The sequence below is a fragment of the Bombus vosnesenskii genome, unplaced genomic scaffold (genome assembly GCF_011952255.1).
Source record: "Bombus vosnesenskii isolate JDL3184/JDL3185 unplaced genomic scaffold, Bvos_JDL3184-5_v1.1 scf7180000013308, whole genome shotgun sequence".
In the NCBI taxonomy this organism is placed as follows: Eukaryota; Metazoa; Arthropoda; class Insecta; order Hymenoptera; family Apidae; genus Bombus; species Bombus vosnesenskii.
The window spans coordinates 264,628-292,492 of NW_022882957.1; the positions used below are offsets into that span (position 1 = coordinate 264,628).

At 37.7% G+C, this 27,865-nt stretch overlaps 2 protein-coding genes and 1 long non-coding RNA gene across 11 annotated transcripts in view; 1 reads left to right on the plus strand and 2 right to left on the minus strand.

Annotated features, from left to right (window-relative positions):
- Window positions 1-19,153, plus strand: LOC117234682 (epidermal growth factor receptor kinase substrate 8-like). 4 transcript variants are annotated; one of them, XM_033496137.1, is made up of 11 exons: window positions 1-131; window positions 208-276; window positions 10,231-10,304; window positions 10,683-10,918; window positions 11,119-11,458; window positions 11,595-12,811; window positions 13,094-13,211; window positions 16,400-16,741; window positions 16,804-16,972; window positions 17,109-17,244; window positions 17,313-17,381. In XM_033496137.1, exons 3-11 carry the CDS (start codon window positions 10,259-10,261, stop codon window positions 17,379-17,381), a joined length of 2,673 nt encoding a protein of 890 aa, XP_033352028.1. In that variant the 5' UTR covers window positions 1-131; window positions 208-276; window positions 10,231-10,258. The 4 variants fall into 4 exon arrangements, with proteins under 4 accessions (XP_033352028.1, XP_033352027.1, XP_033352030.1 ...); XM_033496136.1 differs by lacking the exon at window positions 208-276 and having other exon boundaries at window positions 17,313-19,153; XM_033496139.1 differs by lacking the exon at window positions 208-276 and having other exon boundaries at window positions 16,400-16,723; window positions 17,313-19,153.
- Window positions 3,687-7,367, minus strand: LOC117234690. Its single transcript, XR_004493561.1, has 3 exons — window positions 6,759-7,367; window positions 5,957-6,201; window positions 3,687-5,669 (listed from the first exon to the last, which is right to left on the minus strand). It is a non-coding gene; the product is annotated as an uncharacterized LOC117234690 (long non-coding RNA).
- Window positions 16,026-27,865, minus strand: part of LOC117234685 (dihydropyrimidinase) — a 22,731-nt gene continuing 10,891 nt past the window's right edge. For 2 of the 6 annotated variants that reach the window (XM_033496144.1, XM_033496148.1), the window contains 9 exons: window positions 27,028-27,340; window positions 25,707-25,886; window positions 25,406-25,519; window positions 22,997-23,229; window positions 21,866-22,202; window positions 21,465-21,620; window positions 21,067-21,337; window positions 20,915-20,990; window positions 20,360-20,671 (listed from right to left, as the gene is read on the minus strand). In XM_033496144.1, the coding sequence (XP_033352035.1) occupies window positions 20,629-20,671; window positions 20,915-20,990; window positions 21,067-21,337; window positions 21,465-21,620; window positions 21,866-22,202; window positions 22,997-23,229; window positions 25,406-25,519; window positions 25,707-25,886; window positions 27,028-27,340 (1,723 nt within the window). In that variant the 3' untranslated portion in view covers window positions 20,360-20,628. Of the gene's footprint in view, window positions 16,324-20,359; window positions 20,991-21,066; window positions 21,338-21,464; window positions 21,621-21,865; window positions 22,203-22,996; window positions 23,230-24,741; window positions 24,975-25,405; window positions 25,520-25,706; window positions 25,887-27,027; window positions 27,341-27,865 lie in introns of those variants that run through there. The other 4 variants (XM_033496150.1, XM_033496147.1, XM_033496145.1 and 1 more) reach the window with 4 other exon arrangements.

Consider the following 27,865-nt stretch of genomic DNA (forward strand, 5'->3'; position numbering starts at 1 on the left):
GGTAGTCGTTCAGGTATTTCCAGTCGAGCATGTTCGGCACGTAGCTCTCTGCCAAAAGCTTCTCCTCCTTCTCTTTTCTCTTTCTTTTTTTCTCTTTTAGTGTGTGCATATTGTGAACATTTTGTAAATAGGTAAGTAAGAGACCGGTGTGAAACAGTTTTTTGTACGCATTTACGTCGCGCGAGCTGTGATTTTTTTTTTACCGAGTTGTTCCGTACGGATCCCAAATTGCGGAATAGAGGAATTCAGCAGACTCGGTGAAACGCTGCTGTCAAGGTATTTATGGAAATGATTTCTTGAGTGGAGTCATTGTACCGAGTACACCGACGTGGATTTCTCCCCGCGAAGAATCGTCTGTCGTGGTCACACCTGTTGCTCTACGTCTCCGATGATAATCAGCAGTCGACCATATATATCTATATATACATACTTCGTGCCTGGTCACGGTAACGGACTTCAATAAGAAAAATCCTACTATCGCGACAACATGCAATCGAATTCCATTAATTGACACATGTTTGTATTTTAACCGGATGTACTTTATTATCTTTCCTCCTTTATGAGAAAGATGTGCGGTCGATGTACTCGGTAATACGCACTTACGGGGAAAGATTCGATGCAATTTTATTTCCATCGAATACTCGATCGGAAATCGAAACGTAACACAATCGTACGGTAAACAATGCAAAGCCACGAGACGACGAGTTCATCTTGCGTCCCGATTATCGTGCTCCGAAAAAATTTTTATGCAAATGACACTTTGAAGTCATCATAAAAATATAGCGTACGATTTTCTCGCGATGTTAACTATGCAAACATTATAGAGTAATAAGATTTTGATTCTCTGTGCATAATTTTTATATATATAAGTATGCATTGTATGTAATGGTAAATAGTAGTGAACATTTTTGTCGCGTTATCAGCATTGCGTTAACGATGAATCGCAATGATTCATTGTTTTGGAACTTCATTTCTTTCTTATTTTTTTCACTAACATTTTTTGTATATTTTTGATAAAATAATATATCCTGCGTTTTTGTTAAAAAGTGTAAATAATGGGATTATAAAAATGAAAGAATAGCAAACATTTTTTCACCGTTTTATAAGGAGACATTTTCGTTAGACTTGTTAATGTTTTCGAATTTTGAATACTATCGTTCTTAATAAGATTGTGTTCATGTTAAATCGCATGTCTTGCGAAAATTCCTAAAATTTCTTATTGGCTGGATAGTTGATGTACAAATGCAATTACACGGGTTATTTCGTAAGTTTTTACGGTACTTATCTTTTATCCGCTAACAACGTGAATACGTAATTTACATTCTCTTCTCCTTTATAAGGTATAATAAAGATGAAACATAATTGGTGTAACTATAAATAATTAAATATATACAGAAATATGCGAAAAAGAACATAAAATTCCAATGAAACGTCCAGATTATTCTAATCCCTTAACGACACGCTCAAAGCATCGAAGATGTCTATGGTAAACTGTGACTGCACGGCAATCACCTGTAATTCACGCCTACGAAATACCTACGTATACTGATTATGACCGTCTTGACATAAATTGCAAATATTTATCGTACTCCGCGTGCATCGATATTGCATCGAACGACCTTCGATACCCTGAGAAAAAAGGGGATGGATTCATATAGTTTTTGCCACTCACGCGTTTACCACACATATCAAGCATAAATAATACTAGTTATACATAAATGTCTCGAAGTCAATACTTTTCGTAGCCACTGTATGAGATAACTTTGTAATACTTACTATGTAAAACTATTGTTGATCTATATTCCTAACAATATGAATTTGTATAAATATGCACAATTTGATAATCGATGACATCTCCGTAAAACAAATTTAATTTCTACTTTTTGTGCGTGACTTGTATATGATCGTTTACGAATAATTTCATTCTTCAGTTACGAAATACACACGAACAAATATAAAGTAGCGACTTTTGCATGACGTTGCCCGACGAATTCAAGGAACGCCGGAACATCGAGCATGTTTTGAAAATAATGTTATTACCCATTGTAATATCGATAAGCATTAATTGCGTTCGATTTAGAAAGCCGCAGTAAAATGTTCGAAAATTATCCTAAAATCTCGATAACGCGTATGTATCATTGACGAATCGGCACCACTGTGACAAAGCAATGGTTCACGGAAGTACATAATCTGTTCGCGATAGAAGCGACGAAAATACTTATTTATCGACCAGGTATCACTGAGTTAATCAAGATGTTTCGATTAATCGAGATTAATCCCGACCATGGATGCAAGTGAGTGAAAAGTTCATTCGCTCGGTCCATTCACTGCGAAACTTGTTCGCAACCGGCAGATCAGTAGGTATGCGAGGCGCATTGGCAACTTTCTTTCCACTTTTTCAGTGCTCATACCGCCGTATGTCCGCGATATGTTTACTTTCAACAGGCATTTACGTGTCGTACCTCCACAAATTGTTATTTTCTTGAAAGTTTTGGCCCTCGACTGGTACCAAGTCTTGCACAATTGACTTAATATTATTAATGAGATATCACAAATCACAAGTTACACGTTATCAGTAAACTAGTGGATATTTCTGCAAATTTATTTTTTTATTATATCTCAGAATTGTTTTATCCACTTTGGATATTTGTATATACGTATCTTTATATATTATGTGCATTCTACTATCCCATATGTGCATAAAGATCAATATAAATGCAAAGTTGCGAAAAAGAAGTTTAACTTGCAGCTTGTAATTGTCAATTCATTAACATATTAGCTGATAAATTATTGTGCAACAGAATCCAGAGTATCGACTTTCATCTACGTATTGCATTTTAGGTAATTAATATGGTCCATCGTTAATAGTTTCTAGTTTGTTTCTTCGGTAATCTATCGCTGAATCTATGGTTGAAATAGAAGTGGTAATTGTCTCTATTAAAAGTATTGCTATTAAAGAGTACGGTTTTATTAAGTCGATCTAATTTGATCTGGTTTTATAGGTTGTGTAGCAGGTATCTTACCTTAGTATGAGACTTGATTGTTGAGACCTTAAGTGTTAATGCACAATAGTAATAGTTGTATCGAATGTGCCTTTGAAAATCCTTGTCAGAGCTTTTAAGATACTGGATACTTCACTATCTAATAGAGTGTTTTGTGCCTTCTCTTAATATGTATTCCGGATGATGCTCGTATTAGCCTAGTAAAAAGTTCTAAAGCGATGGTTTAGTCCCTTTATATTGTATATATTTTATAGTATCTATCTTAGATTCTATCTATTTTATATTTTATATTATTTCTCCTTCGTTCAAAAACTTTAATTGATTCTTTATTTGGTTTCATCATACTCAACAGTTTTAAAACTGACTTCATAAAGTGACTCTCTGGTATTGTGTATGTAAAGTAAACAAGTGTTACACGAGTAAAATATACTAATACTACGTATGTAAAATAAGCAAACATGTCTGGTACTTGTATCTTACTTACATTAGAAGAATAGAAATACTCGAAATTTCTTAGAAATATATCTTCGACAATTAATCAGATAAAATGGTCAACTGACATTATATGTTTAAAATTATTTTTTGATAAATCGACAAGAAACTAATAAAAAAAACTGGAGGATAATAAAATACTAAATTATTATAGCAAAGAATGTAAAGGAAATGTATTGAAAAAATTCTCTCGAGATACTCCTTTTCCACTGTTTATTACCAATTCGATATACCTCATTATCTCGGAGGATCTAGAGTGATTTTAGTCCCTCGAGAAGGGTGAATAACCTTCGCCACGAGATATTCCACGCACTGGCGAATGAAGGGAATGCGAGCAGTTTGTTGCTCGTGCTATGATAAATCGAGAAGACGCGGATTTTACGATGTTGCTTGTAAACCACCTTGCACCAAGGAACGTTACGTTAACGACGGCATAAATTCCTCCCCTTTCTCGCGCACTCGAACCCCAATCTAACGAGCATGTTGCGTTACGTTGTCGCGAAAAGAAGAGGAAGGAAAGCCTCCAGGTGGAAAGCACAAAATTTTTGATCCAGACGAAATAAATCTTTTAAAAATGTCAAATTCCTCCTCCATTTTTTAAATTAATCACGCGGTACCATGATTATACGGCCCTTGTAAATTAACTTTGCGTAATTTTTTATAGAACCAAGCTTTTTTTATTTCTATTCCAATCTTTTTGTATCCTAATCGGCGAGGATGGCGATAGCCAGTTAATGAAACAAAATCTTGGTCAGTTAACGAGGTGCTAGCTTGTGCGAGAAGAAAACGAGAATGTCAGATTTCCCGTTTCTCTCCCGTGTCATTTAGACTTCGCACTGCGAATCAGGTTCCATCCTGCATGCTCATTTCCAAGTCAGGCGGATAATATTCTTGAGTAATTTACCTGCATTACACGTATGTAACTGTGTTGCTTCTATACTTTGTAGGAAGCATGGAAATTTACAAAGGTGATTCTTAGTCTTGCAATGAAAATCTGGAAAGATGAAATAAATACATATGATCTGTGTAACTTGGCGCTTAAATCATTTTATCATTTATTAGGATATCTAGTATCCTTGAAAACTATTTTATAGATTAGATACTCGACGGCATGGTATTAAAATAGGCAATCGTTTTCTTATCTTTCGTAAATATTCAGGTCATTTTGAAATATAAAAACCAGAATTCTTATTTTCGAACAGTGCGTTATTAGTGTTTTAAAAGAAATAATAATTCCACTACTTTTGGAATTAACAACTTCCAACGTTCTTCCCCGATTTTCTTTCTGATATTTTCTTTAGGTAGTCATCAAATAAAAGTTCCAAACACGGTGTTCAGCTGGAATACAACCGCCTCGCGGTAGAATTCCATCTTGGACGACGGAGAAGAAGGCATCAGAAGGTTGAATGCCGTTTCCGTCAAGTACGGTCAAGGACGTGGTTACTTCAGCGCATTCCCCGGATGAATTTTTCTCTCAGGGCGTGTCCGCATCCATAAGCAATTATACTTGTATACTTGTCGCAAGATCGTAGACATCCAAGCCTTATAATACGCTCCTTTTATCTTTTCTTATGTTCCTGTTCGTACATATTTCGATCGTGTTGACACATAATCGAATTCCAAAAGAATATGTACTTCGATCGGTGTTCTTTTTGCGTATTCAATCGGCCACGACCGATACTCCCGGGAATTTACATAATTTAAACCTTAGCAGGGGATGGTGACATCTCGTGATAAGGGTTTCCATTTCCATCAATTCTCATTGGATACGATTGACTGCGATTCTCATTGGAACCAACGCCGTAGGAATCTTACCGTCTTTATCTTCGATCGTGACAAACGATCGTTAACGGAGTGTGAATCGTAGATGGAATACTTCACTTTCTACTGCACTTCGATCCGTGAATACTTGACTCCTACATCGATTATTAGTGCTTTATCGACCGGCCATTTTTATTACAGAGGAACAATGACTTGTTACTGTGTGGTACTTTTAAAAAATGAAAGTAAATATTCATCGTCGTTTCTTAAATTCTTCCGTGTTAATGAGATGATGTAGCAAGAGTTTGCGCCGCGGGCGATACAATGTTTTGGCGCCCTCTATGCCCTTAATAGCGGACAGCTAGCTTCAACGCTCGAGGGCTCATGGTCTAGGAGTCTAACCTATCTAGTACACTGAAATCAAAAATTGACGTTAGATATATTTTCTGAAACATTGCATCTATACGCTTTATGCGTTTTTAAAGCTTTCAATATTTACACATTACTACATGATTATTAGATTGTATTATTTATGCATTTTATATGATGAATATACTTAATATGCAAAGATATATAAAATATCCAAAATGAAGCACTTATTACAGTCTTTGATAGGTGAAACTCTATATCAGTAAATGAAATTTCTATTTAGAACTCATTTCTTTAGCTATATTCATAAAAGTATGAAATAACATACATACATATAGTATTTTAGTGACTATGTATTTTATGTAGGGCGCTAATCCACGTTTCCGATAGATAATGCTTTTATTCCACTTTTTACCGCATAGTTCCTCAGATTATTTTATATCGATTGTATGTTCCTATATTTTATTTATCTTCGTTTTAGTACCACGATGAATTCTCAAGAGCTTTGTAAAGAGCGTTAGAATGTCCCTCGCGGTTAAATATAGAGTAGCGAATTTAAGTTAGAACTGATAAAAATCTAGAATTCAGAGCGTCACTAATGAATTTAGCTCATAATCTCGAAATGTATCGATATTCGGTGACGAATGAAAGTATTATCACAGATTAGCGTTTCTTTTGAAATTCTATGTAAATATGTAAAAAATATGATTCTCCATTTAATTTTTTGCAATGTATAATTTTTAAGAGTTGTAACCAGTTATGATATCGATTTCGATTCTTAAAACGGTTGTGAAAAATCTTTATCCCAGATGCTGTTATAACGAGGTTTCTGTTTTGATTACAATTCCTTTGTTGCTTCCAGATTATTATTCTTTTGATTATGTATCGATTACAAAACAATTTTAGAATTGAAATATTGCTCCATTGCGAACAATCCATTATGTGACTTTCATTACTTATTTTTATTGTATAGTTGCTTAAACCTCAGACTGGGAAATTATATTACATTAAAAATTCTCTGTTTTACAGATTTATACAGTATTTTATAGAAAAATCTGGTCTGTGGCAATACTTTTGTTCATCACCGTGTACACGACTTCGATTCTGAGGCATATAAACGAAGCCCACACTCACCTTCCTTCCTTTTCCCTTCCCTTTTCAACGTAGCTGTTATTAAGTCGCTGTTACGACACCTCTACACCGCGGTTACGACTTCGACCAGGGAACGAATTACTCCATCGTTCCCGTGCTCCGGGGCTCTAAACCTAACCTATAATCAACACGAATCGTCGATATATTGGATCACCTTGCGCCTTACCAAGCTTATTATTCATATACGTATACTCATCATGATGGTAACAATCGCGCGCGAGAAGATTGTTTTGCGTTTCTAACAAAGATAGTTAGGAACTTATTTAGACACTCTATTTACCAGATCCGTCAGTTCGTTCATGCGCGAAAAAAGATATATGAATCTGGCGCGGGAAAAGGGAGGAACGAAGATGGAGTATAAAGAAGAGACGTACAAGAGAGAGAGGGTTATAACAAGGCTCTCGATCTTGAGGAAACCAAACGAACGTTCCCACCGTCGATGATACAATCGATTTTTATCGAGTCACGTATCTCGTCTGGCGTTACGCAACGCCATTAACCGATCGCGATATAGTTCTACGACCCAAATCCATCGACACGTAAAATGATATACGTTTGAAGCGAAATTGGGCCGCGAAATAAAACGCCCTCGTTCTCAAACTGGCCACGTTTCGAACTCGTTTTCCGGCTTCCTGATTAAATCGCGAGAATTTCGCATATATTAAAATGTTATATATCCGTTTAGGCCTTAATGATATGGAGGAACGTTTAAATTACGCTAAGTAAGAAACCAGTGGGCGGTTTGAATTAGAAAGAATTACGATACGGAACGGAACGAAACAAAATGAGGAGGAAAAGTTGGTTTCTTTTTCTTTTTGTTTTTTTTTTTTTTAATATGTTATTAAAGACTAGATTCTTGATTTCTAGGGATTAGAAACAGCATCGTTACAGTTGATACGAACGTGTAACAATGCCTTCTCCGTTATGTGGATTCCCAGCATGCCTAATCCCAGCAGTAGGTACGCATAGTGAAAGCATTCACCGAACGGACGAACGTTTATCCACCGGCAGGAACCAGCGTCGTTTCCACGTTTCAGATTTCGAATATTAATTACGTTCTCGCCGCTTTTACCGTAGTTTCATTGCGTCTGGAGAGAGAAAAACCGGAAAGACCGGGATCGTACCGCGCTTGTTCTTAAATACGTTCGATACATATACAACGCGACCAATCGCCGCTTGTCGATCCAAGTATCCCTCCTTCACTGGTTTTAACATTTGAAAATGACTGTTAGTTACGATCCAGCGTGGAAATCTGGTTAAATGTGTAGATTAAAAGCAGCTTGGCCACTGCTGTTTTTGGAAATCTGTTCAAAGAGAAACTGCACATTTCATTTTTCAATTGGACTTATTTTCAGATACAGTTAGCTTATTTTTTTGAGTTCTCTTTTGCAAGGGAATATTTATCCATTTTATAAATACTTTCGTTTGAAGATATTAATTTTCAGTGGCTTTATAAATCCATTTCTACTAAATGAAATTGAATTATTTCGTTATCTGTTATATGGTAGCTTTAAACAGATGTTATTTCTGTTTACATAACTTCAAATGAATTACATAATGGATGCTATTTGCTGATTAATTTTATACGAATATCGTTTAAAAAGACACTGAATTAATTCACGCGCCTAATATGTTCATTCTAGTAATTTCCTATCGTAGACTTACCTATCTTTGGTACATTATTTCAGTATCTAAGGAGGCTTAAAGATACAGATAAATATAGGTAACAGTGGAAAACAGCAATAAATCACGATCACGTATTAGTCTAGGGATCTAGGCATCTGTAGAATTCAGTGTCCTTACTGATTACCTCGAATAAATCATCCGGTCCAAAACAAGCGCCTTCTCCGCATACGAGAAGACAAGCGAGGAATTGTATGCAACCGAAGGATCCGTAGGGCCTCTATCCAGACACCATTCACGTCCTTTGGCGATTAAATCTTCTCGTTATTTTTCAATTCACCTTTATCAGGCATTGTCCTATTTTAGACCGACTGTTCGATGAGCGAAGAAAATATTGTATTATTCGACGTTGTTATGCGAATCCCTTTGAACGACGTTTTGTTGAAAAGTAGACGCGTCTCGTTGCAAATTTACGACCTTTACGAACGAAATAGCCCGCCAAGCCCGCATCGACAGCTTTTATCCAGCACCTGGCTGAGACCGTCTGTTTGCGCCCGTATGGACGTGAGACGTTTACACTCGTTTAACAAAGCGTCGTCGAATCAAATAGGTTTCTCTCGGAGTAAATTCAGAATTTCACATTCCTCGCGCATAACTATGCAAAAACCAAGCCGTTTTCATAGTTTCTCTCTTTGCCCTGGTGCCACATAGAGAATATATCATTTCATATATTTCACAGAGGGGACCAATTTTTCCTGATATTTCATCCATTTGGAAAATATTAACGAGAAACGAAGGTTGTACGATAGAAGCGCGTTTGAAAAATCGGTGGAGGATAATATAGTATCTATTACAGGACGGTAATGGAATGTTAGGAACGCCTGTCGAGGAATACAAATAGAGCTGGAAACTTGAATGACTACAAAACCCATTCATACCGGACAACGATACATTCTACAAAACTGAAATAGGAAAAAGTAATGTGAAAATTGCACGCGATTCAGAATAACTTTTTAATGAACGAAAAGCAAAGCAGATATTGTAACTCGCAATATTTCTACAGTGTCCTGTACGAGGAGAAAGATAAAAGAAGAAATGAAAAGGATTTGATTTTGTTTCTTGAATAAACTGAAAATTCCAAGTGATTCAGGATGGCTTCTTAATGAACAGAAAGCAAAACACTTGCGATATCCAAATTGAACATGAAAAAAAAATAATAAAAGAGGGGATTAAAAGAAATCAAAGTTTCTTGAGTAAACTAAAGCATCTTTTTCTATTTATTTACCGAGTCTTTCGAATTCTGGAATTCCTTTTCGGGTACACAGCGGTATTTTCGTCCTTCTGTACATCTTAGCGCCACACAACTCGCGAGGAGACTCGTTTCTGCAAATGTGTTTGTCGATGAATAATATTTATTGGCCCATTGTGTCCGCGGGATCTCACCTCCGGACGCTGAGGTTCGATAAGTGGAAGGCACGCGAAAGGAATTCTCTACATGTCTGGCGAGCGAATTAGGCTCATTGGAATTTCACTTTGGTTACAAGCAGGCTTTCGTGCCGCCAAGTATGGTCCCCATGACCCGGTAGCCGGATACGATACGCGACGTGCGAGTATCGCTCGTCTCTATCATTAAGTTATTAAACCTGTACGCCTAACAAACTTCTGTGACATCGTTATTCTCATTATATTATGCGGTGAATTTTCTAACAAGAAAATCATTTAGAATAAAATAAAACAACAATTTTTCAATAGGAAATAGCACTTTGTTAAATTTATAAAATAATGCTGGAGTATCTATTTCTTCAACTTGGATATTTGTTGTTTGTTGCAGATAAAGGATAAACGATTGTCTGGTCACAATGCCGTACTACAACAGTGGACACAGTCCTTCCACCTATAATAAAGGTAATAGTGACATAATGTTAGATTGCTTCTCCTTGCCATCGTTAAACTTAACTAGGATCAAATTATTGTAACAAGTAGATTGCGGATTTTCATGCACTTATTTGTTTATAAGGAAATATAGTACTTGTTATAATATTTAATAGGCAGAGTATATCTCGGTTCCATCTTCTCCATTTCATTTCAAAAGTATGAATTTGCATAGGTAATCTCATCAATATTACTCATCAGTGTATCGTTTTACAATGATCGTTAAAGTTCTATATATATATATGTTTCTTGTTTGTCACAGTTAAATAGCAGTAGTTTGTTATTAAATTAATCGAAGCACTCGAATGATAATTGAAACAGTTATTAAACGAATTAACAATGATACATCAGATGGAGGGTCGAGTGGTCCATCGAGCACATCGGGCGGCCGCGTGAGCAGTTCCGAGCCGACGTACATGATGGAGCATTTGGCCACGTTCACGGTCACGAAGGAAACCGGTATTGTTTATCCAGCGGACGGTATGCGGCGACTTTTGCAGTTGGAGAAGAGTAACGGCATCTGGAGTCAAAAGATGCAGCTCCGTCTGGAACGGAACTGGGTGCTGATCATGGACAACGAGACGGGGGTAAAGATTCCTCTTCAGACACACAGAGAAATTCTCCACTGATTTTTCCAGTGAAAAGAGAAAAGAACCGTATAGTAACTAGCTTGTGTAGTTACCGTAGGCGAACGATCAAATACGAAGTGGAACATTTGTGAAATTACTTTACGTTACGAGTCTCGAGGCAATTTCACTTAATGCATCGTTGATAAATTCGTATGCAGGCCGTCATGGAGCGATTCCCAGCCTCGTTGATACAGGAACCGACCGCGTTCACGTCGAGGGACCCTATGGAGATGTATAACAACATTCTCGTCTTCACAGTGGCGGATGACAGTGGTTCCGGTCAACGGGCAGAAATGCATATATTCCAGTGTCAAAGCGTCTCGGCACAGGATCTCGTCGAGGATCTAAAGATGCTACAAATGGGTAAACTGGTACCCGGTGGTTCGCCAAGGGGACCGAGAGGTCGTATACCACCGCCTCCTACTTTACCACCGCCAGAACCACCCTTAAACGGGGTTAACGTCCGAGAACAAGTATCTGCCTTTAACGCCAACAATGGTAGGTTCTTTCGTTTCTTCTCCTTCTTTTTTCCTTCCTTCTGCTTGTTTCTTATTTTTGTCTACTTACTTTCTTGAATATTTCATGAAGCGTATAGACGCATATAAAAATGGAGTAATTTAATTCTGCGTTACAGCCGACGGTCAAAACGATATATCTCGCGAGGAGAACAACGACGAGGTATCCTCGACGTCCTCTGAGAAATACGAACGCGACGTAACCATTCTGAACCATTGTTTCGACGACATTGAGAAATTTATCGCGCGTCTGCAACACGCAGCGGCTGCTTCCAAAGAGTTGGAACGTCGAAGGCGCAATCGGAAGTCGAAGAAGAGAAATCTGGGCGATGGGATGCTAACAATGAGGGCGAAACCACCTCCGGAGATGGAATTTATCGATATATTCCAAAAGTTTAAGCTGTCGTTCAACTTGCTAGCCAAACTGAAGGCTCACATTCACGACCCTAACGCTCCTGAACTGGTACACTTTCTCTTTACGCCGCTGGCTTTGATCGTGGACGCGTCTCACGATACTAATTACGATCCGAACTTACCGAGCAAAGTGGTATCGCCGTTATTGACTAGGGAAGCGGTTAACTTATTGATCAATTGTGTCACCAGTAAAGAAACAGAGCTTTGGCATTCACTGGGCGACACGTGGTTAATACCACGCGATCAATGGAAAGGTCACGTTCCCCCGTATCACCCTATATTTATGGACGGTTGGTCCCCGGAGTATCCGATACCAGAGGATAGAGACCACGATCATCTGGCTTCCTTGTTAAACGCTGACAAACAAAAGAGGGACGAGCTCCCTGAACAACAAAACGATCCGTACTATAACCACCGAGAAGTGGACGAGTCTCATTATAGCAGCGATTACTTAGAGTACGAGAGTAGAGAAGAGCGTGCTGGTAACGAGTACTTTGATAGAAATTACGGGACTGCCTCGGAGTTGTATGGTAGAGAAGAAAGAGTAGTCGATCAAACGAGAGCGCACAGCGATATATCCGTGGACTCGATCGAAAGAACACCGAGAGCCGCCGGTATGGAAAGGGCTCAGGAAGCTTGGTTAGACGATCTGGTAGCCAGACACGCGAAGATCGTACAGGTTACCTATCCGAGGACGGCGAACAATGATAAGGAGTTGACCGTTGTCAGAGGCGAATACCTGGAGATCCTCGACGATAGCAGGAAATGGTGGAAGGCGAGGAATTCGAGAGGGCAGGTCGCGCACGTGCCTCACACCATCGTCACGCCTCACAATCCATCTCATTCTAACGATAACGACGTCTTCAACAATCCTTTGTACACGAGCCGATACCCGCGACAGGGGCACGGCTATAATTACGAGGTGAGAGACATTCTGGCTTCTATATCCTTAAAGAAAAGCAATTACACGGGAATGGTTGTGAAAGCTTGATTACAGAAAGAATAATTACCGTTACGAAACTATGTCACTGCCCGTGATCATTATAATTATCATAGAATTGCTTTCTGATAATTATATATAAATTAACAAGTAACATATGTATATATAATATAATACCTTAACCAAGATTCAATAAGTAATAGATTTGCACGATTATCTTAGTCAAGATATCGTTCTACGATAAAAGTTACTTTTAAATTTCAGGATTCCGAAATCGAAAGGACCAGCACTAGTCCAGGACCAGAAGCCACCCATCGAACACACGCGATCCCACCGCCTGCACCCGCAGATTGGGTGAGAAAAGAGAGACTCGGGAAAAAAGGTGAATTCCGGTACTTTTAAGCTATTTAGTGACTCAGAGTCGTGTAATTTTGTCCATTGCTTGAGGGATCGGAGAGAAATCGAATCAATAGGATAACTTTAAGTTGTGGTCGTCGATATCAGAAGACTTACCACGCTAGACCACCCAAGCAGTATGCAGCTAAAGTGCTTGAGACTTTCACGGCTTGGGTTCCTGTGGTTCAAGCTATCGAAGGCTTATTTCTCGATAGTTTCAGCCGCAAGATAAAGCATGCTATGTTGGAAATGATCAATAATTCAACGAATATATTAGCGCCACAGCGTTTATGTTGTGCCTTAAATTGCTGTACAAGTTGTACGTTCTGTTCTTGTAAGCGTTCTATGGTTTCCAATCTTTTTCTTTTTTTGTCAATACCGTGTTTTTTTCTATTTGTATATATCATATAAATATATAAAGAGGTATATGTGAGCAATATCTAGGTCGAATTATCAACTATCGTTATCGCAATAGGGACAAGGTAACTGGAGAAATTGTATTTGTTGGTTTTGTCGTTCAATTTCTTCGATCTCTTATCCAAAGTTTTCTTCTAGAATTTCTTTTATAATTTATATCGATGCATCAAATGCTGCTTCTTTTCTTTCTCCCCCCTAAAGCCCTAAGATAAGACGATGATTTTATCAGATACAATACAATACAAGTTTGCAATCAAAAATAGAATTGCAGTGAATGTAATAGGATGGAACATATTTTATAATACACGAACAAAATTATTCGATATTTTATAAGCAACTTACACACGACTTTCATCTTCCACGTTTGTTAAAAACATAACCGACGTCGTTATACAAATCTCGTTGTATAGCAAAATCTCAACATCATCTGACATTTTACTACAGTCCATTAGAAGTGTTCGATCTTATTTTAATACCGTACCTTTTTCTTTTATAGTGACCGTAGGGACGATACCATATTTTTTATATTTATCGACTAACCAAATCTTAGTATATAATATTATACACGTACTTAACAGAACAAAGGATAATATGTATAGTTTCATTGTTAGAAAAAGAAAAAAAAAATACGTTGTAACGTAAAGGCGTCGAGTCAAGTGGACTGGTTAGAAGTTTTCCAAATTGATTAGCGTCGAACTGGTGAAAATTTCGAATGCAATTTTCGTGCGTCTCCGCTGAAGAGATCGTGGTGAAGTCACTGTGTCCGTCCATTATTATTAGATATTCGGCTTCACTATGACAAAACAAAAGCTTGTATGTAGCTAATCGTAAATTAAAGCTGTTGATAAAATTCCTCTTGGAACAATAGAAAACGTTGCTCTTGTTTCTCACGTCGAGTCGAAGCGACGTCAAGTAAGTGTACTTACATTCGTCAATGTTCTGACTTACTTCTTCCTTTATCAATGGCTTTAATCATCGACACAAATCTTTCTCTCGATGCTTGTACGTGACGTCACATGTGTCTGTATGCATCAGTGTGAATAAGCTTGTACAAATACGCGAAGGGTAACGCCGAGGCAGAAGAATCGTTGGATTTTCGCCATTCCCCTCCTACGAATCGTAAGATAAGACTGGAAGATCGAACCGAGCTCTACGTATGATGACGATCAAAATTACCTGTACGATCAGAGAGTGAGAGGAGAGAACGTAGCTTATTTTCTGTTATCTATACCTCTATAACGTGGATGCGGAGAAATTCTGCGGCTACTGATTTATAATATTTCGAGAAACATCTCGAGCTCGGCGCGGACTAACTGTACGACACGTTGTTGCGATTTTGCACATTGATCATACTCTATTATAGTTTTAAACAGATGGATAACGGAGCATCGTTGCGATATTGCGGTGACGACACTAAGCATCGTAGCAAATTTCACATTCACAAATTTTGCATATTTATCCGATGTTTCGTATTTCGAAATTTTTATATTTACAAGAATGCGAAGAAAAGACAATGTAGAGAATGTTGTGAATGTTAAATAGCACGGTTATCGTTACTGTGAAATCGCAACAATATCGCATCGTTTGTTCGCGTCGAACTTTAAGCTTCCTCGCTTGCGAAAGTCGAGCTACTCTTCCAGATTCATTAAAAAAAAAAAAAAAAATGATATTTGCTTCGTTGATTAATACATTGATATTCCATTATCTCTAATAATTGCACACGCGACGTTCAGACGCTCGATTGGTCGAAAAATGTATAGCCACGAACTTGGTACGGTAGCTCGACATTGGCTCTTGCAATTTGTTCGTTGAAATTAATCTTCCAGCGTGGCAATGATTAAAGAGAAAGTGAAAGAGGCGAAGCAAAGTGTGCGTATAACGACGAACGTTGCTTTCTCATTGGCCTAAAGTTTCGTAGTAACATCCTGGTATAGAGACAATTATGCGTAATTATCGATTTATTCTCGAGCGAAAAGATTATTTATACGCAGAAATCAATGGTAGAGCCGTTCTCGACGATACGATGTTAACTAGTCGACCTAAAAATGTTATACGCGAGAAACGATATCACAGAGGGAAACATGTTCAACGATACTTGCAAATTAGATCTTGAAATTCTTCTTCGCACCTTCAATCTCTTTAGGATACTATTCTAATCGTGTAGCAACGATCGACCATCGTGCGAGCAATCTCTACGAACCGTGAAAATTCTTCCACGAGGGACACTTTGCAATTAATAATTAAAAATACGATGCACGATCACGTAATCTACATTTTCTATTCGCTCTTCGAACGAGTGAAATCTTTTCTTTTCTTTTTTTTTTTTTTTCTTAACTTTTTAATTTGTTTTGTGTCCACGGAATGGGGATTACGATCCGTCCAATATTTTGTTGCACTGTAATTTATGTACATCACTTGATTAATAAATATACTCGGTTACAGATAGTACTTGTTTTTATGCGTATAACACTTAGTTGATAGTAGTATGGTATTTATTTGGTTGAGAAACAAAGTATCGTATCTGTTACTTTTCTCTCATTACGTCTTACGCCGGTATCTTTACTGTGGCCCCGTTGCGTTTGCTTAAACTGTGCTTCTTAATGTGATCGTCCATTGAAAAAGTGTTTAGTGATATTGTGCTCCAGGAATGTTGGGGTAAGTGGGTTTAGTCGTTTTAACGTCTGTGAAATTAAGTATTTAAATATTATTTTATCTTATCGATTATTAATAGTATTATGCGTGCTAATTAAATTTCAGATGAATCTAGCGAAGAGACGAAGTCTATCGGTAGCAATAAAGTGTCATTCGCCATTGATTATGAAACTAATGATGATAAAAAGGAATCGCCTATCGATAGACCGGAAATCAGAGATAAGAAACCAAAGTCCAACGAATTGACGCAAGTGGTTGAAATTCACCCACCACCTCCGTATGCGAACGATGAAATTGTGCCGGAAACACCAACAACACCATCGACATTGGTAACACCTTTTGTACCACCGCCACCTCCACCGCCTCCTCTAGAGAATGAGTTATCCATTTCTTCGACAACTTCGACCATGTCGTCTGTTACATTGAAGAGTAATCATTCAATTAGCGGTAATATACACATTTTTACAACGCACAAAACTGTTTAATACCTGGTGTGTTTGCTTTTCAAGGAAAGAAAACCGAGAAGGAAATGCAACAGGAACTGAGACAAGTATTAATGATATTCCGTGAGAAGAAGGAGCATTATAACGATAGTATGAATCGCGAACCTGCCTTGGACAAATATTCCACCCCTCGAGAAGTACAGTATTGGCTGGCAGCCAAAGGATTTTCAGAAAAGTATGATACAGTTGGGTTATTAGTTATCATGTACAAAGAATGTTTCCTTACGCAAGCCCAGAATGCAATTAATAAGAAAATTTAATATTTGAATATTTGACAATTTAAGAAATTGAAAAATGCTTAATTTTTTCAGAACTTGTAAACAGCTAAGAGATATGACTGGTTTGGAGGTATTCGATTTAACTAAACGACAACTGGAACAGTATTGCGGTATTGCAGAAGGTAGCAAACTCTATGGTCAAATTTTAGCTGCACGAACTGAAAGCGAGGTGAGTAAATGTCAAAAATAAAACTTGCAGATTTTAAATGCGGCAATTTAACTTTTTTACATTTGTAGAAGCATCCTCGGATGTCAGAATTAAAACAAATATTGGAGAAAGCTCGACATAAAGTTGAAGAACAATGAAACATTCACCGCCAAATACTCCATAGAAATATACAATAAGAATTGTACATATCTTCCGATTGTATGTATTTAAAATCACACACATACATCAAGAAATTATGAAGCAAAATGAATTATGAGCAATATCACATACACCGGTAAATATGTACTTAGGCATTTTTACAAATCAAATATTTAACTGAGATTCTTTATTCCATTTTCTACAATACGTTGATACATATATACCATTAATGACAACAGGCAATGTTTGTCAATATCCGTAAGAAACATCATTCTCCAAGTAACAACGTGATATTTCCACGACGAGTGTTATTAGTAGAAAATTAGAAACATCAGTTCAATATTGATGTCAAGTCTTTATTTCAAGCGATCACATACATTGTAACAGACATAAATAGGTACTCTAGCTGTATCATTCATTATATCGATAAACTATACACTTCTTTCGAATACTCGACTCGAGGTCACGCAACGTGAACACATTGATAATTATATTTTTATAAAGGTAAATCTGTTATAAAGCCCTCACAATATTTGTCATTTAAATAATAAATTCCCGTACAAACTTTTATATTAGCAAATGGAATACAGTAATGCACCTATCGAATGCGTCAATGTAAAACTTTTTACAAAGAAATAGAAATGATTGCTACTGAACGAACGCAACATGCACAATAACGGTGTTAAGACTTAATGAACGTTAATAGTCTACAGGCTATAAAAAGAAACGGAGACAACGCTTTTCATTAAATCGTATGATACGTTGAACAAAGTGAAATCGTTTTCTGGTTAATCAAGCTCCAAGCAGTCTTATATAATCAAATACGTCCAGCTATATAATTATCGTTAGAAGACAAAACAATGGATCTAGGGAAACGTTTTCGTAATAGAATTATTTCGGTAAAATAATTGCAACGTATCGCCTATAAGATTACTACCATAAATTATTTCAAAATATAACGAAGCATGTTGCTTTCCGTGATCCCTAACAACTTATTACACAGACTCTACGCGTGTATGTAGAAACTCTTAAAAACGTTCCTGAAATTTCGATACAAAATCTACGTTGAAAAACTCTCAGACATCTTGTTCTTAAATGCGATCTAAGTCTCGTCCTAAAAATGCGTCACAACGTTATTCGCGTTTTCTGTAAGTGCTACGATAGTACCAAACATTTTGGTCATTTACGAGTAGCTCAGACAAGCCTCTTACGCTCGTAAAATTTCGAGTTTATCCACCTTATACGATAATAATTACGTAATGAATATTTATTATGCGACGATTATTACTGTTTAGTATCATTTACCCTTAATGTTATTATTATTGTTAAAATCATTATCGTTAACTTTACTTTCGTAGACGTACGTGTCTTAAGGATTTAATAAAAGTATCATTGGATACATTATTTCATTGACAGAGTTTTCTTTAAAAAAGAAATGGGTAATCCTTGCAACGTGTTAAAAATCGGAATGTAGGATTTATGTTATTAAAGTATTGAAAAAACATTCTTTTTTCACGCAACATGTGACTCGACTAATTAAATCAAATAGTACTAAGTGACTTTGTAAATATATCTTTTCATGTAAAATTTTGTAACAGCAATCGTAAGCGAACAAGTGTGCGTTCTTGTCAAATACATCACATTAACGTCTTCCTTCCGGCACAATGTTGTTAATTTGTGATCTTTAGCGTCTTTGTCTGCGTGATCTATTTATGAATTTGTGCGTATTTCAGTTAATATAATATTATTACAAGCTTATCGTTGTTAAACGCTGAAATTTTCTTCGTCTTGGTAAATTTTCAAAAGTTTGTACATTTTTGAAGCAGAGAAATGCTACTCTGTATCATCGAAACAGGAAAAACTCCTAATGCCAAATATTTAATTACGTTACTTGTTTCAATATTATCGTAAGTTTCAAGATCACTTTATCGTTTGAACTATTCTAAACTCGCAAATATTCTACAACTATGGTAAAAATATAGTGAAAATTATTCAAAAGATTTCCCGTTTTTCATTTCTCAACCATTTGTTCCAACTTACAGACTTCCATCCTTTTATATGATAATTAAATTACATATCAATATCTGACGAACATTCAAATGTAACTTCGCATATATAGTTTATAACACGATTACTTAATCCTTTGCAAAATAACAATCTTTCAAGTTCCTCGAATTGTTAAACTAAGGATTACTTTAATATTTACACTCATTACAATTAACAATATAATTAACCGAAACGTAACGCTAGACTGTGATAGAGAAACAAAACAATTATTGTTTAATCGAGGATTGACTTAAAATTAATGGTACGGTGTTCGATTCTACGGTTAATGATAGCATATAAAATATATAATATTAACATTATGCCCGTAAAACAGTTGCATGCCAGTAGTGAACCTCGATTAAATGAGAGCGAAACAACATTTTTTTTGTAATATGTACACCGAGCATATAATGATGTTTACGTCATCGTATGATATCAGTGATGAAACCGATGATGATCAATGTATACCGGTGTTATATAACTTATTAGACGATACGGAAACAAAGTTACAATAACAACTGATTTCAACAACAGTGAAATGTACGAATTATGTTCGGTGACCAATAATCGTTCGTTAATGATCGACTGTCATTATTAAGTTTTACCAAATATGTAGGGTATTTTCGATCATGTAAAATGACTTTAAATATTACATTACAGATGCGAATATTGTTTTGGAGTAATATAATTATGCAATAAATAATTTGCATATCAGCTTGACCTTAGAATCAACAGAAATACGTACATTTTAAAAAAATTTTACATCTTTTTTATTTGTTTTTCAAAATATCTAGAAAAGCAGTAAGTAACTTCTTACTTATACTTTCACTGTAGAAAAAACATAAATATATAAAGTATACATATGAAAATTAAACCACATTGATACCCGTACGTAATTCCGTTATTCCTTATAGTATATAATAAAACAACATATTATACAAACAAACGAGATGAGTTTGCAGAACTCAAAGAGAGTGTCCAAGAAGAACGGTAAAATAAACCTTTAATCTGCTAGATACTCAACAGATACATATATCTATTGCACGAAGGGTAAAGTCGACGATGCGAGATAAGTGCGAGTGACGAAAACGCGTGAACGTTCCAAGGTCAAAGAATGAAGCGTACGGTACACAGAGAGCGGGCAATGAAGCGATAGTGAAGCGAAAAATAGTGTGATAGATGAAAATACGAACGTACGCTCTACTGACCGGTGGCATCCAAGTCCTCCTTTGATGGAACAGACCTTAATCGATTGGGAACGTATATCAATTGAAAACGAAACTTATCGTTAATAATTGAATGAATAGCGAACCTGAAAGCGGGCTGATAGAGAACAGTCACGTAAAAACAAGAAAAATGGAGTGGCTCTTTTTGTATGCACGAATAAAAGAAAGATGACGAGAGAAGGATTTCGTTCCTATTTTCTCTGTAAGGAAAGATCCCTATATGCAAAGCAGACCTTTAGATTCTGTCTTTCATAAATTACCAAAAACCTCCTGCACTGCGACCACCGGGTGGATTATTCACGCGGATACAAGCTCTTCTTGCTTCCTCGACGTCCTCTGCGAACATACAACTTTTTCAGTACCGGTTCTCTTCCTCAAAAGAAACAAATTCTTTTCTCTATTGGGTACTTACCGCTGATGGAGAAAGTAGAGTCTTGCAAATTTCTTTGTCCCTCTAATCGCGGGCCTTTCGACGATGGCGTAACCACCGCAGAGTCTGGCAGTGTCGGCATGCAATCAGGCATTGAAATCTTCGGTTTCGGACTCTCGTAAGTACCATTCGTTTGATGATTCTTCGCGAGTGCTGCGGCCTTTCTTGCTTCCTCTTTGGCCTTCGCGATCGCGGCATCCTCCTCGGCGTACTTTTTCGCTTCGGCTTCGCTTCGTGCCACTCCGCGTGGTCTCTGTGTAAATAAGATCCCGGAACGGTAATTGAAATTGATTTGTAGGTCGTTAGAAATAACTGTTTGCTTTTGTGCTTTGTAACGTTCCACGTTTACATACGAATTAACCATAAAAAGAGAGGCGCACCTTTTCTCTGTCTTCTATCATACTGTATACATAATCAACGTGGCTTGGCGTCTCGACAAACTTTCCAAATCCATGAACAGCCTTTAGTTCGCACTCGTCCACGCAGACACGACCTTCCACTATAACGTATTCCGGTACTCCGTGAACTTCCATACCCTGGAATAGATTAAAATTGAATTCAGTGTCTTCGCGAAAGAAACGAAAGTACCTAGGTAACGGCAGTTCAATAGCAATAGGGGTTAATCATATTTTGTCTTTATCGCTCTTAACGATACCAGCTTGATTGAACTTCCTGCGGAACATAGGTCGACAAGACAAATGGAAAATAAATCCTAGGGCGCGTGCTCTCGATATTACAGGGACAAAGACTTTATTAAAGCTTAATATCAGCCAGCCCTTACCTCGAAGATGTTGAAGTCAACGGCCTGAACATGCGTCTGAGCGGAAATCGTACGCTTCCTGTTGGGGTCCCAGACAACGATATCTGCGTCTGAGCCGACCGCTATCACTCCCTTTCGCGGATACAAATTGAAGATCTTAGCGGCATTGGTGCTGGTCACTGCCACGAACCTCGTAGGATCCATTATTCCCGCGTGTACACCTTTCTCCCAAACGACTGACATCCGGTCTTCCACGCCGTTTACACCATTGGGAATCTTCGAAAAGTCATCTTTGCCCAGAGCTTTTTGTTCGGCGTTGAAGGTGCAATTGTCGCTACCGGTAACTTGAAGGCCATCTCTGGCGAAATAGAGCAGATTGTTTAAGTAGGTGACTGGTAAAATAAAAATGCCGATATCTTAAGAACATAGAAATTAGAATATCGCAGAGAATATTCTATAGAACCAAAGGTTACCTTGACATCTGACAAGCTGGAAGAATTTTCTAACATGTAAAGTATAGATTATAGAGTCGCGATATGACCGGTTTATCAAGTAAATAAGTAAAATTGAATGCTGACCGTGGAAATGATCTTTAAACGAGTTTTCCTCTGCCCGTTTAATTAACTCTAATACCAGCAGCGAGATAAGAGGCGCTTCCCACGCGATGCCTATTAAAATTACGTTCAGTTAGCCTCATATCGTGCGTGCCAATTTGTTACTGTAATTTATCGCTGTCATTTGAATACGCGGGGCATCCACATGCATACGGGTAACGTTATAATGGGAAAAATCGTTTTATCTCCTATTGCTAACCATCGACAGTCTTTCTGCATTAAGTTCCTATACAGGAATCAGCTACTTATCAGCACGAACCGGGAAGTACTCGAAACACTCGAAACGGGATAAACACGGCAAACCATCGGATAGATCTCCACTTTGCTATACCGTCTATTTCATCGGTCGTCTCTTACGATCGCATGATTTGTCGATCACACCGATATAGACACTTGAAACTTCGATAATTAACAACGAAAAGGATAAAGCACCGATATTTTTCAAATATAGTATATAACATTACCGTATAGATAGTATTTCGATTTGTGTCCGTCTCCTTGATTAATGTCAAAAGATTTAAAACTTTAGATTACTTACTGTGCTAGATGTTCGATTAGATAGGCAGGAGTGGTAGAATCGGGTCTCAATGGTGGGCTAGTAATGTAACGTCTCGCTTTTTCGATATCTTTCCCGTATTGTTCGCTACCATCGATACCCACGGTACTTGCGAGAGTCTCTCCAAACAGGACGACACCCTCCGACCTTTTCGAGGACACAACATCAGCAGCGGACTTGCTCGACAATGCCGTTACGTACAGCGGACAATTCACCTAAACCGCGATCGTTTCGTTTATCCTGACATTGATCTTATCAGTGAAAGCGCGATCACAGCCGAAAAAAAGGGCAAGATTATCATATACAATAGTTCTCTGAACTATGTAAAGACTTATCGAAATTTTGTAGGAATATATGATAATCACATTAGCAGAGTTTAAATCAAGTTGAAATCGAGTTAGAAATGTATGTAAAAGTTACAGAATGTCTATTGTAAACATAAACTTCACGACGTTGGTAATTTAAACAGTGAATTTTCCATCGTATTAATAAACCTCAAGCATCAGATTTAACATTGATTATATTTTTAGTTTAAACCAACAATTCGTATTCTATATTAATTGTTCATTAAGTTTATGTTTGCAACCGTCATATACATTTCTAAAGTGATTTCTGATTTTACTATTACAATCATGATAGTTGAGTCTTGTTGCAGTGTTGATAGAATTTCAAAAATCTGCGTACAATGTAAGTTTTAAATATGAATTTTTACATTGTCAAAATCGTCTTCGGTTTTGTTATGTTTCTTAAAGGAATATTCTTTTCAGCCGTGTTCACGATACCGTGTCTAACTACAATTTAGAGACAACTTCGAGTTGAGCTAGATCACGTTTGTACATTGAGGGAATCGTGCCAGGTGATTTCAAACTTGCAAAGAAATAGGGCAAAGGAAAAGTAAAACCGAACTACAGTTACGATCAGTGTGCATGCACGGGAATTTTAGCGGAACATCTAAATATAATTTACGGTGCATGCAACATCGGGCAGCTATTATTATACCCTAATTGTACTTCAATGATCGTCTGTTGTAACATTTTAAAACATGATGGAGAATAATCTGCTTTTATGAAGTTTCATTGTCTAATGTATCAGATTCATAAATTTGTACAAACTTGCAAGGTTTCGCAGAGACCACCTGGACTTGTTCAATTTAATCCCAGGTGCAAGTGGCTCTGTAAGTCTTTTAACACAGATCATTCTGAGTTTATGAAACCACCTTGAAATCTTGATATCTGAGATAATAGGTTTGTAGGACTTTAACAGTTTTACATCTAAGACTACGGAGGCTAGTTCTGTGATTGTAATGTCCGCTAATGCGTAGTTTTAAATAGTTTTTACGAACCAAGACTACGTATCTCATATTTCTTACTTATTTTCTTACATCTTTTCTGAATCCCTACTACTTCCTATGCTATTCATTGCAATAGTAAAAACGGTATAGCTGAACCAAATGGCTTACATTAGCATTGTAAATTACATACTTTTCTTAACTAAACTGTAAAGTGTAGTTCTTTCATAAGTATCGCATACTATTCTAATCATTTTTCGGTCAGCGAAACATACTGTTTTACAACCAGTAAATTACTTTCTTCGTTCACTCGTGAAATGGAATGTATAGAAGACTACGTATAATTATAACAATATCGTGTGATAAGTGGAAACACGAAGAGACTATGCCGTGGATGTCAAAGTCACCCTATCGAAGGTCCACGGTGGCTTCGACTCACTTGGTCAACATATTTAGCAACACGCAAGATGTATCTGGGTCTGGTCTGAGAGGTGGGCTCAAAACATGCGCTGCTGCGTGTTTCCAACATTTGTGCGCGTAGTTGGTACCATCTGTGCCAATTGCAGCTGCCAAGGTCTCGCCGAAGACGCAAGCGCCACGCTTACGCGCAGCATCCACCGCTTCTGCGGCGCTACGACTCATCACATGCACTATATACAGTGGACAATTGACCTAAGCATGCAGAATTTTGATCGATTTATGCTTACAACGTCTTGTCTGAAAAACAACGAACCTGCCTTTCGTAAGGGTAATCTCAATAAGATCTAATAAATTCTTAAAATGAAACTGAGCAATCAAGTACCTCCTCCCTTAAATAAGATCATAGCACAATTGTTCTTTACATTTTGTCGTAGTTTGAAACGATAAAAAGGAAAATTAGTTGTTGTGCTTTTAACTGAAACTGAATTGAAAATGTCATTCATTCGAAAGTAAAACGAGAGTGACAAAAAGAGGGTGATACGATCGTTAATAAACAATCATTCAAGGTACTACGATACATTGATCATCAAAATAGCGGTGCTTGAAACAGTAAACAAGCGTACTGGACAAATATAAAGTGATCCTCTCTAAAAATAGAGTCCTCTCCAGACTGTCGCCCTTACCTGACTAGCTATAACACACGCTCTATTCACAGCCTCCGCTTCCACTTCTTCGGGGCGAGACATTTCATGACCTTCCGGCCCCGTCACTCCTGCATCGAGCAATCGTTTCGTGTTCTAAAACAATTTCGAACGTTCTTGTCTACGTATATCCCTGAATTCGTGACTGCAAACGTACTGTGTCTATTTTCGCCGGATAATAGAGGGCCAAACATGGTAACAGTTGTTGAAACATTCAAACACAGCGTATTGCTCGTTTACTTCAAGGATAACTATACGTCGTAAATCACGATGTGCCTCTTACCTCCGCAATAATATCGCCATTTTCCGCATGAACCATAGCGATGGCACCGAGCTCCTTGCACGTTTTGAACGTCTCAATTAATTCTGGATCCCTTAGCATAAACAGGTCGCGATAGGCCATAAACATTTTAAAGCTGCTGACACCGTGATCCTTCACCAACGTGGCCATCTCCTCTTTGACCTGCGATATAAATCGTTCAGCTGTAATACAGGGGAAATATGAGCGTCTAGAGCTAAACAGAATCGCTTTAAAAATAGAACCGAATCGCTTTCATGAAATAGAATCACTTCGAACGAAATAAAATCGCTTCCAACGGAACAGAATTGCTTCCAACGGAACAGAATTACTTCGAACGGAAGAAGATCGTTTTGAACGGGACAGAATCGCTTCCAATGGAACAGAATCGCTTCGAACGGAAGGGAATCGCTTTAAACGGAACGGAATTGCTTCGAACGGACGAGGAGTCCGACAAGCGTCAGCAAATAAGGAGCACGGCGATTTACATGCATCCGTACGCAGTTCGCTTGCGATTTCCTCACCGATCGTTTGGTATTCCATTCACGATCGCGATTACAGTTACAGAGTCGGCATATAGCAAGACAACTGCAGCTACCAGATTCGTACGATTTGCCAATTTGCCGCGGGATCGGTTTTCCCATATTTAGGAACGATCAGAGCGGACTCGTCGCTCGATGAGCAAACATCCAGGTCGATGCTTTATGCTCGTTTCAAGTCTAAACGATTTATTCGATTCAACGATTCTGGCAACGATTCGATTCGCAATTTTCGTGCAGTTTCTCTGTTCAATCCATTCCACCGATTTCAATCGTCCGATTGATCATTAACGTTCGACAAAAGAAACGTTCAAAAGAGTGAGAGAGAGAGAGAGAGAGTCGAACGTAACAACCCTGGCAATTTCCGACGATCATCGGCGGATTACGTAAATTCTATTTGCGATCTGAATACTACTTGTTAACATTACGTCGCTTCGTGTTAATACAGACTATGTTTAACTTCGCGGAGAGATGTCGGTGAACTTAAAAGACCCACGAGAAAAAGGTCATGCCCAGACGTGCTTTCTTTTCTAGGAAGGACTCGCATTACGGTAATTATCTCATTCTGGTTGACTAAGTAGAATAGAGGACGCGTGTAAACTGTATCATGCTGGCTCTGTTTGTGGTAGTCGTCTCAACCTATCTGTCAGATCTTATTAATTCAACCTTCTAGCGACATATTTCTTTGTATTACGATAACGGCGATATAAAGATGGGACGACATTGAAGATTGTCTTGGACGCTTGTTGATCTGTTGAGAGGCTCACTTTTGGACTCCAGGACGTGACAGCGACATGGAGCGAATAATCGCAGCAGACTTTCTGATCGGCGGACTCTCGGTACCTCTCGTACGCCTCCAAAAGGGATTCGTCCTTCCTGGGGATGACGAAGTCGATGATCATCGTCGTACCACCAGCGACAGCTGCCTTGGTCCCCTGATAGAAATCGTCGACCGATTTGGCGCCCATTAGCTCGCATTCGAAATGGGTGTGTGGATCTATGCCACCAGGCATCACGTACTTCCCACGGGCGTCGATGATTCTAGTGCCACCCGGTATTATCAGATTGCGACCCATTTGCCTAGAAATAGAACGTTCACAATGTAAATGAATCCAGTGGTGGAAGCGAGCGATTAAACGCTTCTAGCACGATCGATTGGTCGATTAGTTTATTGGAAATCTGTTTTCTTCCTTTTTTGTTTTTTTTTTTTAACAAAAGAATCACGATTGCGAACGATCGTTAGGTATTTTTGAGTTTCAAGGGTGATTAGAATGCGATTTACGAAAGTAAAGAATGATACGTGACTTTAAATATTTGGTTTTTTAAAAATAGTGATCTCTACTTTTCGATAATTTAAGCAAACCTAGACAAATCAAGCAGTTCTTCGATTCTGTTACAAATAAAAATACTAGATAATATCTACAACTGTCCCGATATTATATTTAATCTTCGTTCTAAAAGAGGAGCAATGGCGTGAGTAGATCTGCAATCTACGATTGGTTTGTTTAACATCGTTTTTCTAGGAGGAATCAATGATAACTGATAATGTAACACCGGTATCGATTCTTGCTATTTTTCTCTTAAAAAAATGCTAACGTTAAACTG